Source organism: Oreochromis niloticus, linkage group LG14 (genome assembly GCF_001858045.2).
Source record: "Oreochromis niloticus isolate F11D_XX linkage group LG14, O_niloticus_UMD_NMBU, whole genome shotgun sequence".
Lineage (NCBI taxonomy): Eukaryota > Metazoa > Chordata > Actinopteri > Cichliformes > Cichlidae > Oreochromis > Oreochromis niloticus.
Genome location: NC_031979.2, coordinates 1,738,478 through 1,757,486, shown reverse-complemented (window position 1 = coordinate 1,757,486; position 19,009 = coordinate 1,738,478). Strand labels below are relative to the sequence as shown.

Below are 19,009 nucleotides of genomic sequence, written 5' to 3'. Positions count from 1 at the left end.
TCTAATTCATTCAACACAATCCAACACAAAAGAAAGGAATCTAGTACTTGCTTCAACTCCATTAAGACTGCAGGATCATCTACACAGACCAAATACTGCAGATACTTGTACTGCTAACAACACAGACTTTTAGTAAGAAGGGAACCAACGAGTGGAGAGAAAAGGAGACTCTTTCAAGCTACAAAGGGAAACACATCTCACATTTGATTCCAATGAATAGTGCTGATCTCAGACAAAATCCTAAAGGAAATGGAACAAATAGCAAGAAAATATGAAACCAACCATCACAACAAGTTAACTGGATAGAACTCAGAAAACCAACACAGCATGCAAGCTCTTTGCAGAGAAGAATTGGAAAGAACTGGCATCTGGCAGACAAACACAAATAGCAACACTGAATGCATCATCTATGTTAATTAAATATTAACATATAACAAAAAGTAGCCCTTAATAATGAACAGAAAGTGGAAATATTTTTAAGAACATTTAAAAAATCTGAAAATTGACAAGCATTTAGGCTAAGCACGCTTTGAAAACTCTGCTTTTATGTTAAATCTCATTTCAGTCTCAAGAAGAGTAGAGGGGAGTTTTCTGTCCCAGATCTCAGGTCCTCTGGCTTCAGCACATATTGATGCCTGCTTTGCTAGATTGGCCATGGACCTAAAACTATTTGCATTTGCCAGCAGTGATGAAAAGAGCTATTTGCTGGCTCAGTGTTACTCTGGAGTGCTCATTTGGCTACAGCTTCATTTGCATTAATGTCTCCCTGAATAATGACTGAAATTCAGGCCCAGATAAACTGCCCTTGAATCTGGACCTAAATACCTCAATCCTCCACTGAACATAAACACAACTTTAATCTGTGCTGTTAACACAGCATATTTCTCACAACTGATTCCAGGTGAAAGCAAAGCAGAGTGTAGTGAGGGTTGCTTACCAGGGTTGCTTGGGTTGAGGCTTGATCAATAACTGCTACAGACAGTGAAGTGTTGGACTCTATGTCATCTAAAGCAAGTTCTATGTTTTCCTAGATGCAGGAGGGGACAGAATCTCAGGTTAGTAACCTACAAGACATATACCAGCAAAAGATGAGCTCATAAAAAGAAAAAAAAAAAGAAGAAGAAAATCAAGTGTAGCTGTTCATCTCAATCTTGAAATCAGCAGTTACTAAAGCTATAGATTGGGTTGAGTAGATAAAAAGTTTTGGAAAAATTTCTTAAACTGGACATTTGATTGCATTATTGTAGTGTCTTTGGACTGTGCAAGCTTACCTGGAGGACACCCACACAAGCACAGGGAGAGGGTGTAAACTACACATAGAAATGCTTTGACTGACACCATCAATTTCTCAACATTTGAGTTTTCGTGTATTTATTCAATTACTCGTAGAAACCCCAGATCTTGATGTGAACCAGTTCCATTGGAACTACAGTAGAAGTAGCCTATAAGAATCTCCAAAAGTTGAATCTGTTCATCTGGACGTAGCGTTTTGTGGGAGAAACGTTTCGTCACTCATCCAAGTGACTTCTTCAGTCTCAGCTGACTGCAGGTTTCCCCAAACCTTATAAACAGTACATTTGCATAATGACTGAAACCAGCCCACTGAAGGAACAATGGGCTGTGAGGTCAGTTCCTTAATCATAATTATGCAAATTCCCATGACCATTGGTCATGGGAATTTTCAGCTGAGACTGAAGAAGTCACTTGGATGAGTGACGAAACGTTTCTCCCACAAAACGCTATGTCCAGATGAACAGCTTCAACTTTTGGAGATTTACTTTCCTGGATGATTGAGAATGCATCAAGATAGCCTATAAGAAATTTTCTAAACCCCAAGTATCCTGTGGATTATCTCGAGTACTGAGGTTAAATTCTTTAGTGCTGTGAAGCACCAATGAACTGATCTCCAATGCATCTTAAATCCTAAAAATTTAAATTAGTTGAGAATTATCAGTACAGGCAGACGCCAGAAAAAATATACATCTGTGTTTGACTGCATGTGATTATTATTATTAAGTTTTCCTTAAAATCAGTGCATGAAATATGTACATGTTCTGTCCCTCCCAAGTGTTATGCTCTGTTATTCCAGCTGCACCTCCTTGTATCTCTCCAATTCCTTGACAAAGGTCCGTTCATGAAACAGAGTCTGTAGCCTCTCCTGGGTGTAGTTGTGGCAGAGTTCTTCAAAAGTGGCCCCCCTCTGCTGATGAGCCAGCCGAGGGTTCTGGAAACCCGGAGTGTCAACGATCAGCAGAGAACACAGAGAGTGCTGACTAGACTTCAGTGCCCTGAGGGACACAGATATATCAGCAGGCTTTAGTAAAGAAGATTTGACTAATCAAGCAGTCTGCAGCTTCACAGTGTCAAAATTATATTTATATACTAATTCATTCTTACAATATTTGAAGGTAATGTTTTAAATATTTTACCAAAAAAAATCTAAAGTGCAGAGCTTGTCTGGCAAGGTGAATTCATGAATGATCTAGCTGTTCTATATAAGTCCAAATTGAATATGAATACTGTAGTAATATAATTTGAGGTAAATGCTGACAGCTAACCTGTTAATAAGGGAGATGACAAGTGTGAAAAGCTCCGAGTAAAGTCCTGATGCCATGGCCTCCAAACACTCCAGAGCTGTGACTTTAGGGCCTGAGAGACAGAGGAGATGCACATTTTATGTGTTTTTCATGAGACTCAGTTTTTTAAACAGCAGCTGAAAACAAACAAAATTTGGTCTGTATCTAAGAAAAAAAAAAGATCATATCAACAATGGGAACCCTTTCAGCAATAATTCAACATAAATGGAAATTCCAACATTTGCAGTATTTTTACCTAAGCCATCACCTTGGCTGGCCTCATCTGGTGGTCCTCTGAATGAGGTAGAATGCTGCAGTCCTTTGGCCTGATGCTTAAAAATAGATGAAGATAGCTCCTCCAAGGTGCAGCCCAACAGGTAGGCCGCTTTCTGAGCCCATTCATGACGAGCAAACTGCCGACGTCCCACTACAAGTAAAGCATGAATGAGTTCAAATGAAATAAAGAGCTAAAAGAAGAAAGGCAACCAAGATAACATGTACAGTAAAAATGAAGAGCAAGTGTAAGCATACAATTACTGTAGATCAAAACTACTATTTGCACCTTCTGTTGCAAATTTAGGCAAGATTTCATTTCCTTGATACTCCAGTATCCAAATCCAGTACAACTATCAGCTTTTTCTGAGGTTCAGTATAGCTGACAAGACCTTAGACTGTAACTGTTAAAATACAAATACAAATTCAATTTCAACGATGGTTCTGGCCTTCTACCTGGTAAACACTTCGCTTGGCACCTCTATTTAACCAAAAGAGATGTTCTCTGCCTTCGACAGGAGTTGTCCCAGATGTGAAAAAACAATGTTGAAAAGTGCAAAAACTGTCAGTTGAAATGAAACGACAACTGAGCTTGAGATTCTGCAGTAATTGAACATTTAGCGCTTCTCTAACACAGTAACACAGTCATATCAGCATCTATGATTTAGAGGAGTTCCCTAAAAGGAAATGACTGTTGACTTGATTCTTACACTTGAGTGGGATATTTCTTATATGAAGATTTAACTGCATAATGATAATTCATCTTCTGAAAGTGGCAGAGTGAATGAGAAATTTTCCAGACCCCAACTACTGCCATCAACAAAGGCAACTTTTGTGATGGACTCACTAGAAGGACTAAAAAGTCTCTATTCTCTTAATGAAAGATGTCATGAGGTGTACAGTACAGTCTTGTCCTGATTTACTGTATAATATCACTTTACCCCATCCAAAACATGACAGCAGACTCCTGAAGAATGTATTATTATAATACCACAAATATAATGTATTATATGCTGTCATCAGCATAGACAAAGAGAGAAAGGCAGCATTTCTTTGTGCAATGTTTAATGCTGAATTAATGCTGAACATTGCTGGCTCTAAAAGTCACCTAGTGAATATCTTGCAGTTGGCGTAATGTAAGTTATTTTACTAAAATATTTAAAGTCAGTACAGAATAGTTTCATGTTGACACTTGCAGCACATAGACTGACAGTAAAAATGAGAGCCACTTAAATATTTTAATATCAATAAATGAAATTAATGTTTTAAAAATCTTTAAAATATTTAAGTAGGATCCAGTTATGATCCCTGCAACCATAAATATGGAAATCTCTAATGTGAGAACTGAAAAGCTGTGTGAGGCTGGTGTGTTCTTAGGTATGTGATGGAGATGACAGCTAATCATGTTTAATCCTAACTCTCAATCTGTTTTTGCACAATTATCTGCAAGAGGAGAGCGTCTCCACTTGGTCTGAACCTCAATCGAAGGTGGCGTGTTAGAATAAACCAAAGAATCATGACAACACCAAGCACATACAGCCAATCAAAGCGAAACAGAACCAGAGAACCCAACGGGGTCCCTTCCAGGTTAATCTAGGAAATACAAGGTCTGTGGTAGAGAGCTAAAACACAAACAAGAGATTTGAAAATGTACAAGTTTTACTTTGTTTCTTTTAGAATTGTAGTAGTGTGACAGAAGTCGAATGAGGGTGACAGGGGAGGTATCAGAGAGGGTGGTTTAAAGAAACAGTGAAGTTCTGATTTTCACCTTAGAGAAAAGGAAAAGGCAACGCAAGGAGAAGGGAGAGCTGTCATGAAGAAAACACAAAAACACAAGAGAGAAAGAGGAGGAGCAGAAACAATAAAAATGCTAATGGCCTAAGGGCTGAAGAGAATGATAAAGGCATACAGACAGAAAACAAACAGGAGAGGCTCTGACATAAGGTTTTTTAGGTTAAAAAAAGGGTCAATGACTTGTGTGTTGTTTTTTTCTCATTACCTTCATCTCCATCTGTGTTTGATATGGCGCAGCATGCAAACATGCAAGTAAAAAGAGGGGGGGTTAGAGATGATAGTTTAAGGATTCATCACATCATCACAGGCACAGGAAAACATGAACATTAGCATTCAACAACACTGACAACACATCATTATGTTTTGGAACAGCTAGCTGAGAAATTTAACATGTGACTGATAGCACCCTAAACCCCTTTTTTTACACCAGTGGAGAGTAAATGATACTCTGGACTAAAAGAAAATGGTCCAAGCATAAAGAATGTCCTCCAAGTGAAGTCACTGTCAGTGCAGACTATCAACATTAAAAATTATTCAAGTCACAAAAGACTTTCTATACTATGACTGATGTCACTTTGAAGTAAGTGTGCATTTCAGCAAAAACATGTAAAAAGATGACTTTTACTGTCCCCAGTTTTATGTTGGAGCATCCATGCAAGCGTAATCACTTACAGTTATGGAGACACAATTTTGCAAATAAATTAAAGTTGGCATTTAAAATGATAGTGATTGTAAAGGGGTCACATCCAAATACAAAATAAATGTATTCTGTTGCGCTCCATCTTTTTTTCTGTGCAGGTATGCCTTCTTTTTCAGACTGCACAATTTTAAAGTTAAGGGACCTTCTAGTTATATACAATAAACCCTTAAATATATGACTAGTCATTTAACTAAAACTCAATTTCAAAAAATGTTTCGATGTCATACATAAAAACAGAACACAATGTAGGATTTGATCAACATACCTAAACTTCAAAAAGTTCTAGGGGAATTAACTGTGGACTGCTGAAACATTTTGGAAAACTTCACATTAAATGGCATCTAATGGAAAAATCTGTACTCCCTTTTACCTCTGTAGTCAGCATGCCTCTGACTGAGAGCAGTACATTCATATGTCAAACATGACACCTAGTGGCTGGTGGTAGAAAGTCAATTTGAGTTAAAAACAAATTTTTTTCCAACTTCTGCAAGAAGAATTCGCATTTCATGCCTTACAGTTGATTGTAATTTGAACAGAGACATGCTACCATTAAGTAATCAGGTCAGGGAAATGAATGCAGTGCAGTGCAGAGAAGCTGGGAAAATGAATAAATCAGTTGTTGGGAGACTTGCATATAACTATAAAACCAAAATGCAGGATATGCCCATTTTGATTTCAAGCTGTCCCTACAATATAAAACAACTAAAATTACATACTTAGGAGAATCACGTTAAAGGGACAAGTCAAATGTGGCATATAGATTTTATATTGCCCATTTGGTACAAATTCATTTTAGACTTTTTGCCAGTTCGTTGTTAACATATTGTCATCCATGGCCTCTTTTTTCCATATACCTTTTCCCTATTAAGCAGGATGACATTGTAAGTTTCAGGTCTTACTTTATTTGGAGTGGATCACTGCTCACTCTAGTGGCAGCAGGGTAAGAGGGATATTCCAGCCATCTTTCTCCCAAGCAATACTTTCCAGTTCACTTTAGGGGATACACAAGTTCTGGGGTCTATAACTAACTGTGGACTCAGTAGTTGTTTTTAAAAAACAACTCAAAACTCACCTTTTTCAAACTGCTTTTTATTCATTTTTGCCTGTTTTATATTGTCTGTTTTACCTTTTATTATTTATCTTATGTGCAGCACTTTGTGACTCTGTCTAGAAAGGTGCTATATAAAAAAAAATAATTTATTTATTATTTATTACCCTGCTGTCTCCTACCAGTTAGGTTTGCCCAACAAACCTTCAAAGGTTGGTGCCCAAGAGGCTTACTAAGAAGATGCCCAAACTGCCTCGACCATTGACTTTCGGCACAGACCAGTGGGCATAGCTAGAGTTCATCAGGACCTTTGACTGAGAGGTGAGGAAGACCGTCAGTAGCGGTTTTAGATACGGGCGACACGGGCAGTTGCCCGGGGCGGCATCGTGGTGGGGGGCGGCATCACGGGCATCGGCAAATTTTTTTTTAAAAAAAATGCTCGTACTCATGCTGCCCCGACGTCAGCCAGCGCATATTGGGAATGGCATAGGCACCGATCGGTTTTCTATCGCCCATTTGCTGGGAGTAAGGGCGCCCTCCGTTTGCGAAGTGCGCCTGCTGCTTGCAGCACAGGGAGGAGAGGGCGGCATCTAATAACCAACCCGCAAGATAAAACAAAATAAAAACAAACCAACAAACTCAAAAAATACCAGACATTATGATACAGACTTATAATTTGCACCAATGTTTTTTCGAAATTCTATGCGGGAAAAGTGAGCGCGAGAGCCCTCGGTGCGCCTGCTTGCTGCTGAAGTCAAAGTAAACTTTATTGTTATCTCCGCTACATACAGTCCAGTATATAGAGAGACGAGACGACGAGGCTCCAGTTACAGCAGTGCAAGTAAACAAACAATATATATAAGAAGAGTAAGAAAATAAATATACACTTTAGGACTCGGGGTAAAGGGATCAATAACAATTTAAAATTTAAAATTTACAGTTTGATGATTTAAAGTCTCACACACAACACGTCGAAAGAGGAGGGGGGCCGCTGCTTCCAAATAGAGCACATTTTATTCATAATGTTGTAAATCCAAGCCCATTATGTATTCATGATTTGAATCCTGGGTTGTGCGAAATCCCAGAAATAAACCCTAGACAAAGTGAATCTGTGAACTAAGGTGTAGGTCTATTAGGTTATGTTGTGGTGATCCTCGGGTTGGGGGCTGGGTGTTCATACTGGAGTGCAAAATTAAAACCAATGGAAGATGGACAAGAAACGTTCAAAGCCATCAGGTCCTCAGTTTAGAAAAAAACAGAAAAGAAGAGGAGGAGAAACGAGCAAAAGATACCGGAAAGCAGATGTGTCATTGGATAATGGCAGGTCATCCTGAAACAATCAGAATCAGAATCATACTTTATTAATCCCTAAGGAAATTATGTGGGTTACAGTTGCTCCAAGAAGAAATGGTATAAATAGTAACAGTAACAGACTAAACTCCAAACAATACATTATGTTACAGATTTTAATATTAATTAGTCATTGTCAGTGGTTGATTTGTCCTGTTCTCATTGTATGACGAATTATGATGGCTGTTTGGTAGCTGTTTGCATACTATGCATACTCTCTCTTCATATGTGTGTGTATGTGTACAACAGTTTCATGTTAATGTACAATCCTTAATATGTTTTGTGTGTGTTTGTGTTTGTGTGTGTGTGTTTGTGTGTTTGTGTGTGTGTGTGTGGGGGGGGGCAGAGGGAGTGTTCGCCCGGGGCGCCAAACAGGCTAGGACCGCCACTGAAGACCGTGATGTGATCCATGCACACTTCTCACTTTCTTGTCTTTCTAAAGCACTCTTAGTTCCAAAAGGAATTCCAAATGAAGCCCAACTATGAGAAGTAAAACAAATGTAAAGGAAAATATGCATTTTATTCAGCAGTATGGACACGATGGGCAGTACTAACACACTTCAGTTTTCGTAATGTTGTCTTTAGCCTTTAAAAGTAAATTACTCCTCTGTGGGAATAAATTTAGCTTTGCATGAAGAACTAACACTGAGAGGGAATCTTTCAAATTTCTCTGGAGAAAATATGGCTAAATCTTCTTTGTAAAATTGTTTTAAATCAGCCACATTTGAGGGTTTTTTAAATTTATTTATTTATTTTTACCATGAACAGGCTGTTTGAGGCCAAGCGAAGGAAAGTTAATAGTTTTTTAATCTAAACTTATCTTTCAAACTATCTCTTCTTAGACAAGTAAACCAAGCTCGATAAAATGTTGTATACACATAGCCTGGGGTACCAAATAGAGTCCCAACATTTAACCTCAAACAGAACCAAATTCAGGGAGAGACAGACATCTCCTGTGAGGGTGAGGGGAGGGAGAGAGAACAAAAGACATGCTGTGGAAGAGAGAATTTAATAATAACTGATTAAAAGCAAAGCAGTATGTAAATACACATCCATGCAGTGGAGTTGTCATTAACACGGAAAAGCCCATTAATTGATTACATTTTTCCATCACATTTTTAAGTCAATATTATCATTTCAGAACAAACTTTGTCAAAACCAAATTCAAGACTAAAGCAAGAGGAGGATTCTCACTCTTAGTCTCAGACTTTCGGGGCTCCACTGCACGTCAAAAAAGATTTTATACCTTTTCAGAGGGAGCAGAGGGAATGAGAATGAAAGGCACAGGACAAGAGAGGACATTCTTCATCTGTAAAGTATTATGGCCAACAAGGCAGCTTAACACAACACTGCTTTTCACATTAAGTGAAAGGCTTTCCCAGAAGGTCAAGCTTCATTCATTACTGAATCATTAAATACTACACATATCATTAATCAGAATCAGAATACTTTATCAATCCCTAAGGAAATGATGTGGGTTACTGTTGCTCCAAGACAGTAACAGTAACAGACTAAACTATTTCAACAATACAATATGTCACAGATTTTACAAATTTAAGAAATAGCACTAATATATACCAATCACTGAATAATAAATATCAAGAATTAACAGAGGTGATTATAAATAAATATCAAGAAACACTGACTTGTTGCACTGACTTTGACGTTCATCACTTAAACATACACACAAACCATTATTTTTTAAATTTGGACTTTTTTATTTCAAATTAAAGTTTATTTATAAAGCAATAAATCACAACAGTCATCCCAAATCTCTGTGTACTGTAAGGGAAGGAACCTGCAGTATTTGAGAGAAAACCCCAAAAAGGGTTTTACAATCCCCTATGAGCAAGCACTAGGTGACGGTGGGAAGGAAAAACTCCCTTTTAATAGGAAGGAACCTCCGACAGAACCAGGCTCAGGGAGGGGCAGCCATCTGTCGCGGCTGGTTGGGTTGATGTACTTTTTGAACTGTTGTGTGTATTGCCTGAAAGAGTCTAATGAATATTGTTATACTCCAGTCAAGATTTTTATAGCTAATTTTAAACTGTTTTAACCAGATTTTTTTGTGCCTCTTTAAGGACATGGTCAATACTCTCCTCATCTCGCTAATTTAAGGAATCAGTCTGTCTGATTTCTCTAAGTTTTGAGATTCATGAAAAATGTCAGTAGTTGGATTAGGCACAGACGTGTCATCCTGAGTGCTTTCTGTGGTTGTGGAGCCTGTGGTTACTACTTTATCACTGGAAGAACCAGGTGGAGGTCCTTGTGCCCACACAATAGGTAAACTTGTCATTAGGATACAGCTTGCTTCTGAAACTATTTTGTTGAGTCTAAACAGGCTGATTAGACATAATTGGAAGCAAATGACACAAATTACAGCGTAGCAACGGCTGAGAATTATAAGTAGTTGTCTTTTTGGCCCTATGGATAGATGAAATCCTTCTGAACCTCTGTGAAACTGCTCACAGAATTCATCACATGGTGTATCCACATACGTAGAACAAGTATCGTTGAGTGAAGTATTTATGCTTATCACAGACGTGTGCTCTTCAGCTGTGTTCTGCTGAGTTTCACTCAGGCACTCCAAGCCTAAAGTTTTCATATGGACCAAGCTCAAAGCTTGTGAAACTGTTTTTTTGAGTCTAAACAGACGGTTTGCACAAAATCTGAAGCAAACGAGACAAATTACAGTGAAGCAACAGGTGAGAACTACAGGTAGTCCTCGTATTGGCCCTGTCTCAATGGCGACTTTGGTGGAATAATCAAAATCTTCTCTAGTCAAAGGGAATCAAATTTTAAGCATTCCTCTGACTTTCCAAAGGCCATCTATGGCCATGTTGAAAAAAGTTGTCATGGTGGCTTTAGTGAAGTTAATTATGGGCCTCTTGATAAACATAGCCACTCAGCCCGAAGTCAGAACAGCAGCTCTGGGTATGCATAAAGAGCTTTTGGAACTATGGATAGTTCCCCTATAATCACACCATCTCCCTAGTCAAGATCTCCTGTACCTAAAATCAACGAGGAAGGGCATTCCTACCTTTAGTCGCCCCCGCTGCCCCCAAGTGGTAAATGGCACCGAGGATAAGCCAGAGGGCTTTCTGCTCTTCACTGGAGATGCCCAGCACCTTCATGGCTGCCTGCAGCTTGGTGAACTGCTGCAAGGATCGCTGCTTGTCTTCAGGCTGAAGCAGATCAAATCAAACTTTTTATTAACAAACACATTTTTTATTAACATCTACCATCTACTGTGATTACCTTAGACTGTGGCAGGATACCAAAAGCACTGTTCTCAGCCAGGTGGTTAAAGTGCAGCTCCGTCCTGGAAGAGAGGAAAGACACTAGAAACATAAGCTCCTCAGTGCCAGACAAATGTTTAAGCTTGATTTCAGTTGTTGCATTTCTTGTTATATCAGAAGAATATCCATACTATGTAACAATGATTAGCAGACAAAAAAACATGTTTTGTTTTAAGACAACTTTCAAATTTAATTGCTGACTAAGCAAAGATTTTTAGTGTAAAACCCCAATTCTAAAAAAGTTGAGAAGATGTGTTAAATGTTTAAACAATGTCTTTTTATTAAGAGGTTTTCCTTTTATACATATAAACATAAACATATATATTATACATATAAACAGAAAGAAAAGGGTTACAGATGATCTGACCATTCAGGTTAAGTAATACATTTAGGCTATGAAATGAGTTCAGAAATGTATCTTCAGCTGTGAAATAAAAGGAAAAAAAAGAAAGAAAAATAAAAAGGGGAAAGAAAGAGAAGAAAGAAAGAGAAATATAAACATATGTATGATATATCCCAAAGTAACATAATCCCTGCAAAATAATCCCATTCATTCACACCCAGGTCACTGCCCTAGACCTGTACACTGTATTTCCACGCCTGACATAAGAGAGTTTGCTGAAAAATTCTTATAGATTTTGAAATGCATCAAGGAAGGGACCCCACATGCTTTGAAATTTCCCAGTAGAGTTCTGGAGTGAGTGTCTTATTTCTTCCAGTTTTAGACACGCCATGAGGTCATATAACCACTGTTTGTGAGTGGGAGGGGCAGCGTCCCGCCACCTCAGTAGGTAATATATGATAATGCCTGTTTTTTAGAGGCCGATAGAAGCACTCCATTCCCACTGATGCCAAACAGAGCAAGAAGGGGGCCAGGGGCCAGCGTCACACTGAGAATCCTGGACAGGGTATGAAAAACATCTGTCCAGAACTGAACGAGACTGGGAGAAGACCAGTACATGTGGATCAGTGAGGCTTCAGCAGTTTGTCATCTGTCACAATATGGAGTGATTTCAGGATAGATACGGGATAGTCTGGATTTTGAGAAATGGGCTCTATGCACCACTTTGAACTGGAATAAACAGTGGCGGGCACATAATGATGTTGTGTTGACATGTTTGAGTATAGAGGCCCATGTTTTGTCAGAGATTGTCATGTTTAAGTCTTCTTCCCACAGTGTCTTGAGCTTGGATGAAGAGGTATCTGTCAAATTTAACATTTTATTGTATAGCAAGGAAATCAGCCCTCTATTGGTTGGATTGAGTTGTAGGATAGTTTCTAATAGTGTAGGCTCTGGTGGAGGGCTTGAGCCTGAAGTCTGGGAAAAAATCTGAAAAAGTGTGATGGTGGAAGACTATATTTGTTAGCAAGTTGTTCAAATGATGCTAGTTTGTTGGCTATGAAAAGGTCCTTAAAGCAAGTTATTCCACTTCTGTGCCACTCCACAAACCCACCGTCCTGGATAGAAGGTTTAAAGAGATGGTTAGATGTAATGGGGCTGAGAAGGGAGAAGTCACAGAGTTTAAAGTATTTCCTAAACTGGCCCCATATTTTTAATGAGTGTACCACTACGGGATTGGGGATGGAGCTGAATGAAGAGGATGAGAGTGGAGAACAAAGTGCAGATGGTAAGGATATACTGTTGTCACTATGCAATTCCATAGTCACCCAGTCAGGACAACCACTCCGATTGTGGTAAAAATACCAGAACACCAAACATCGTATGTTAGCAGCTCAATAATAAAAACTAAAGTTAGGAAGTGCAAACCCACCCTCAATTTTAGATTTTTGAAGATGCATCTTAGTAAGCCTTGGGCGTTTACCCTGCCATAAATAAGATGAGATGACAGAGTCCAGCTCATTGAAAATAGTGCTGGGAATGAAAATGGGTAGGGCCTGGAAAAGGTATAAAAATTTGGGTAGAATAGTCATTTTAATTGAAATTGATACATCCTACCAGAGACATAGAGAGTGGTGTCCAGTGGGTGAGGGACCGCGTCACTTGGTTCAGCAATGCACTCACATTTTCTTTGAAAAGGTTTTTATGGTTTTTTTTGTCACTGTGATTCCCAAATATGTAAATTTTTTCCTTTCAACTCTGAAGGGCAAGCAGGTGAAGTCTAACATACTTGCTTTGCTACTCAACGGGAAGAGCTCACTTTTATTAAGGTTCAGTTTATACCCTGAAATCTGACCAAATTGACTAAGCAGATTCAATGCAGATGGTAGTGAGGCTAAGGGCTTAGAAATAAAAAGCAGGAGATCATCTGCATAGAGCGAGACCTTGTGTTCTATATTGTTTCTCCAAATGCCATGTACCTCTTTGCAACTGCGAAACACAATGGCAAGGGGTTCTATGGCCAAATCAAAAAGCAGGGGACTGAGAGGACATCCCTGGCGTGTGCCTCTGTGAGGTTTGAAAGGTTTTGACAATTGGCGGTTAGTTCGTAATGTAGCAGATGGTTGAGAGTAGAGTAATTTAATCCATCCATCCATCCATTTGCTTCCGCTTATTCTTTTCAGGGTCGCTGGGGACACTGGAGCCTATCCCAGCTGTCACAGGGCGAGAGGCGGGGTACACCCTGGACAGGTCGCCAGTCTGTCGCAGGGCTAACACACAGAGACAGACAACCATTTGCGCTCACATTCACACCTATGGGCAATTTGGATTAATCAATTAACCTATCCCCTATCCCCACAAACTGCATGTCTTTGGACTGTGGGAGGAAGCCGGAGTACCCGGAGGGAACCCACGCAAACACGGGGAGAACATGCAAACTCCACACAGAAAGACCCCGGCCTGATGGTGTAATTGAACTCAGGACCTTCTTGCTGTGCAGCAACAGTGCTAACCACCATGCCACCGTGCTGCCTCCTTATGTTAAAATATGAATGACAACCTTTAATGAAGCCTGTCTCGTCTTTTGAAATAATATTTGGAAGAACTATTTCTAGTCTACGTGCAAGTATCTTGGCTAATATTTTGGCATCTGTGTTCAATAGAGAAATGGGTCTATAGGAGGCACATTCCAACTGATCTTTTCCTTTCTTTGTAGTAAGTGTAATACAGGCTTCATAGAATGACTGAGGAAGAGATCTTTGTCTGATGCAGTCCGTGAGGGTTGCACTAAGCTGCGTGGACAGTAATGAAGAGAAATGTTTGAAAAATTCTGACGGAAAGCCATCCGGACCTGGACACTTGCCAGATTGCATTGAAGCTATAGCTAAGGAAACTTCTAATTGAGAGATGGGTTCATCCAGCCTCGTTTTAAGTTCTGGTGGAATTTCAGGAATGTCAAGTTTAGCTAAGAACTCATTAATTGCATTGCAGTCAGTTTGGGACTCTGAGGTTTAATTTGTTGCATTAACTTATTTCTTTCATGGGTGGACTGTTTTTTAATTCTTGCTGAATAAGCAATAATCTGGCCTCTGATACAAGCCTTAAAGGCATCCCATACGACAAGGCTGGAAGTCTCTGGGGAAGAGTTGGTGGCAAAGTAAAAGCGTATCTAATCCTGGACAAACTTTACAAAATTTCCATCTGACAGAAGGGTTGAATTGAAACGCTATTGTGCAGCTTTAACAGGAGGATGTGGAAGAGACAGAGACAGAGTAAGAGGGGCGTGATCTGAAATAACTATGCTATGGTAGGCACAGGAGTGGACCGGCTGCAGACAATTAGTGTCAATGATAAAGTAATCAATTCTTGAATATGTATGGTGCACATGTGAAAAATAGGAGTAATCTCTTTTATGAAGATTTGGGGTACGCCAAGCATCACACATTCCATATTCTGATAGAAAGGCGAAGATGTGTTAAATGTAATTAAAAACAGAACGCAATGACTTGCAAATCACAGGATCAATGTTTACTACAGTTCCTTCCGAGGACTGCTTTTGATCGGTAGTGACGACTGCCAACCAGGAACACCTCACAAGAGCTGCAGTCGTCTAGTGACAACAGTTTACTCAAATCCTTAAGCTTGCCCATTTTTAGACTTCGAGCACAGAATGTCCACTTGCTACCTAAAAAAGTAACGAAATCTGCGTATGGTCAATTATTTTCTTCGTTGTAACAATGCATCTTAGCTATAAATATTATACCACTGGAAAGTCTGTTTATTTCCCCTTAATCAATTACCATAAATTGTTAAACTGCTAATATGCCTTGTTTCTTCAGACACTGTATCTAGGTTTTGGTCCCAGTGGGAGGCCCTAACACACTGCAAAGCATTAGAAATTTTAGTCAACAGCATGTGTTGTTTGTGTTCTCACTAAAAATTTCAAGGAAATACATCACATCCTCTTGTATTTTAGTTAGGATGGGGGGACCACATGGGATTTTCTGGATTTTTAAGTGGGCCACAGGATTCTTGACTTTGTGAATGGGTGGCCTATAGAATTAACACCTTGTACATTCATGCTGTAAGGTATATACCGGTTTTAAAGTAACATATGCTCCCATGATACAATGACTGAAACAATCAGTGATACTCATTGTTGACAATTTCATTTCAAAGCAATTGTGGTGGTATACAGCAGTGAAACAGTGACTATTATGCCACTGTCCAGAAATTTCCAGACATGCCTATCTATAGCAAACAGCGAATAGGTGACAAAAACTTGACAAGAAAACAAACATGAAGAAATAATATGACAAACACTGTGAAAAACCTATTGTAACTCTATTATTCTTCCAAGTCACAAAAATGTTTTTCATTTTTAAAAAACAAAAGAAAATCTCTACGTTACTAAAACAACAGTACAAAAAAGGGTTCAAGGAGTCACCTGAGACTGCTGTCGGCTCCAACCATCATGTAGTAAAAAACGTTGAAGGTGGATTCCCCCTCAGGTCGTCTGCTCACTCTCAGTTTCTCCAACAACATTGTCTAAGAAGTAGCAACAATCTTTTATTTTTCTGATTGGTTGAAAAAAGATGTGGGTACAGTATCTTTGAAGTAAAGAGAGTTTTGTGAAAAAGGTGCAGTACAAGCAGATCAGCTGTGTGCGCACGCTTGTGTTTGTTACCTGGATGGAGGCAGAGGCCACCTGCCCAGCTTGGTCAAAGTCCAAGGAAACAACATGAGAGAAGTGGCTGGCATTTGTGTTTATGGTGGTAGAGCTGCTCCCAAAGGCCTCCAGTATGGTGTAGACTGCCTGCCACTTCTCAGCTGTGTTACCAAAACGATAAGATGTCCCATCATTTGCAGATTCATTGCAAACTAGCAATCAATGTTTCACAAAGAACCCACAATTCTGTTCTACCTGTTAATAATTCTCATTGTCCAAATCTTATTATACTTTTATAAACAAAGACCTGATGACGATCATGTGGACTGGCTGACACTGATTATACTGTGTTTTAGTGTATAACTGTTATACATGTTATATGTGTCCTCACAACAGGCCCTGTCTCAAACCGCAGTCTGTCTGTCTTACATATCCTTGTTGGTGTAAAAAACCTCTGGCTCACACTGTCAGTTTCTTCTTTTTCATTCTAGATTTTTGGTTTTAGTTAGACAGTAACAGGATTTGAGCCTACTTGTATTTAGTTAATTATTTATATTTAGTTGTATTTAATAATTGATGAAAAAACAATTTAAAATTATCTGATTTTATCATCTGTAATACTTAATTTCAAAAGTTGTAGAGAATAAGCATTATGCAAAACAAAAGACTGAAACCAGTACAGCTGTGATGTTCGGGCTTGGACAGTCTGGCAGGAATTCTGTGTCAAAAATCACCACACGGGCTGAACGACACGTCTGATCTGGAGATCATTAAACATAGGCTGAGGTAAAGTGTAAGCTATCCTGTGGTCTCACAGATCAAAACCTTACATTTGTTTTGGAAACAGCCTCCTCCAGGTTATGATAAAGAGAGGGCCCACCTGACTTGATATTATAGCATCATTTTTATGCATCAGAACATTAAACCAGAGCAAGCAGAAAAACCCCAGGAGATAAATAAAATTGAAGTTCATCTAAGGTACTATTATGTGAATCAGGTATCAAATTCAAACCTAAGCATTTATTCTTAAAAAACAAAATCATCATCTGATAAGTTCTCTTTTTTCAGTTTAATAGGGGCTCTTAATTATTTAATTCTTTCTAACTAGGCTGAGAATACTGAGAAACCATGTAAAATTCCATTATAAAATATTTGAGGTTTGTAGTTAACGTACCCCTCCTCTGTCTTTTTGTGGACAGACTCACCAGAGAAGATTTTTCCTGTGCTGCCAGCAATGCAGACCAGGTACTGGACAAGATGCTGACAGTTGGTGGTTTTGCCACTACCAGACCTGCCCAGCAGCACAATGGACTGATCCTGCCGGGTGGTGAGCAGGTTGCGGTAGGCCGATTGGGCCACAGAGTAAATATGAGGAGCTGAATCCTCACGTCGGCAGCCTTTGAACATGTTCATCACCTTATGAGCAGGAAAAGAACATGAGCATAAAACATGTACAAACACAAAAATAAAGAGAGACTAATGAAGAGTTAGCTGTAGCATAAAGAATCTCCGAACCCTCGAAGTGATAATTACACTGCTACACTAAACTAAACAGCTACACTAAGCAGCTAGTGTTAATCTACGTACAAAACACCTAAACATGATTGACAACTGACAAACTTTCTTTCACAAACAACCGGCATTAATACACTATATATAAATTTGGCTGGCCTTGCTCATCAGTCTTTAGCTTACCTTCTCTGAGTACATGGAGGGCATGCTGAGAGGGTTGATGACCACCATGTTGGGTCCAGCATAGGTATGGATGAGGTTCCCTCCATAGCGTTGCCTCAGACAATGCATTACACTGGATTCATTCAAATAGAGTAGTGAAGCCAGGTCTTCTGATCTGTCATATGATGGAGGGTTGGCCTACACATAGAGAGAGCAATCATAAAATGACAGAAGAGCTGTGCTCATTCATTGATTAATCACTTCCTATCCTATTTTATTAAATAGTTAGTCATTTTAAAATCTAATTTACAAAATGTGATAGTTCCATATTCTTATATTGGAAAGTTTAGTGAATAAACTATTTAGTCAGTTACATCTGGTTTCAAGCACCTGCCACAAGTTGCTCAGGAAATGTCTAAACAATCAGTATAGTGAACTGGCAGATGTTCGATTTCTTTCTTTTCTCAAAGTATACTTATAAAAATAATGCAGAATCAACTAAATAACTGTCTTCTTTTTTTTCTTCAGGGCACTGATGTTTAGATCCTTTCTCTCAGAATTATGGCAATAACAAAGCTACTATGCTCCACTAAAATTATTTGTATAGATTTTAGAAGCACTATAAGTGTTATGAGCAAGAAAGTAACTTTAGACAGCCAGGAGTGTGCGTCTGCCAAACTTCCCAACAGTCCCATCTGACCTTACCTACACCTATTCCAGCATTCCCGTGAGCTGGTAGTATCCTCTGTGGCCATCTGTGACAAACTGACTCTCTGCTTCTGAGTGTCTCGCACAGACTGAGTGGACCTCCTTCATCATGTACATAGGCTGCTAATGATAGCTGGCTTCAAGCTAGCTTTTTTCTCTTTATTGAACTGAAACTTTTATATACTATATAAATAATAATTTAATTATCAATGTTTAGGAATATGAATTGTTTATTAAATTCAGTTCAATTTTATTTATACAGTGCTAAGTCACAACAACAAACGCGCTTGACTGTCTGAATTTAATGTGTCAGCAACAAAAATTTTATTATAAAACTATATATACCACAGTCTACCACAGGATTACATAATTAATATGCACATTTTGTTCTGTGATACAGTGTGACTTGCAACAGAAGTTTTGTACTATGGATCCTCCAATGCGATCATAACATCTACTTTAATTTAACAAATTATATTTTTGTTTATAATATCCCAGAAATGAAAGTGACAAACTAAGACCTCTATATGCATTGCAGTAGATGTATTTCTGAAAGTGCTATAATTAAGTTTAACTAT

The 19,009-nt window shown here is 38.8% G+C and overlaps 1 protein-coding gene across 11 annotated transcripts in view; it reads right to left on the bottom strand.

Moving 5' to 3' along the window:
* myo18ab (myosin XVIIIA b) overlaps positions 1-19,009 on the bottom strand; it is a 135,640-nt gene that overhangs the window by 67,038 nt on the left and 49,593 nt on the right. For 9 of the 11 annotated variants that reach the window (XM_019367496.2, XM_013266182.3, XM_013266186.3 and 6 more), the window contains 11 exons: positions 17,745-17,921; positions 17,255-17,465; positions 16,068-16,210; positions 15,828-15,928; positions 11,000-11,063; positions 10,782-10,926; positions 4,849-4,860; positions 2,833-3,003; positions 2,559-2,649; positions 2,096-2,288; positions 938-1,027 (listed from right to left, as the gene is read on the bottom strand). In XM_019367496.2, coding sequence (XP_019223041.1) covers positions 938-1,027; positions 2,096-2,288; positions 2,559-2,649; positions 2,833-3,003; positions 4,849-4,860; positions 10,782-10,926; positions 11,000-11,063; positions 15,828-15,928; positions 16,068-16,210; positions 17,255-17,465; positions 17,745-17,921 — 1,398 coding nt within the window. The remainder of the gene's footprint in view (positions 1-937; positions 1,028-2,095; positions 2,289-2,558; positions 2,650-2,832; positions 3,004-4,848; positions 4,861-10,781; positions 10,927-10,999; positions 11,064-15,827; positions 15,929-16,067; positions 16,211-17,254; positions 17,466-17,744; positions 17,922-19,009) is intronic. The other 2 variants (XM_025898189.1, XM_025898188.1) reach the window with 2 other exon arrangements.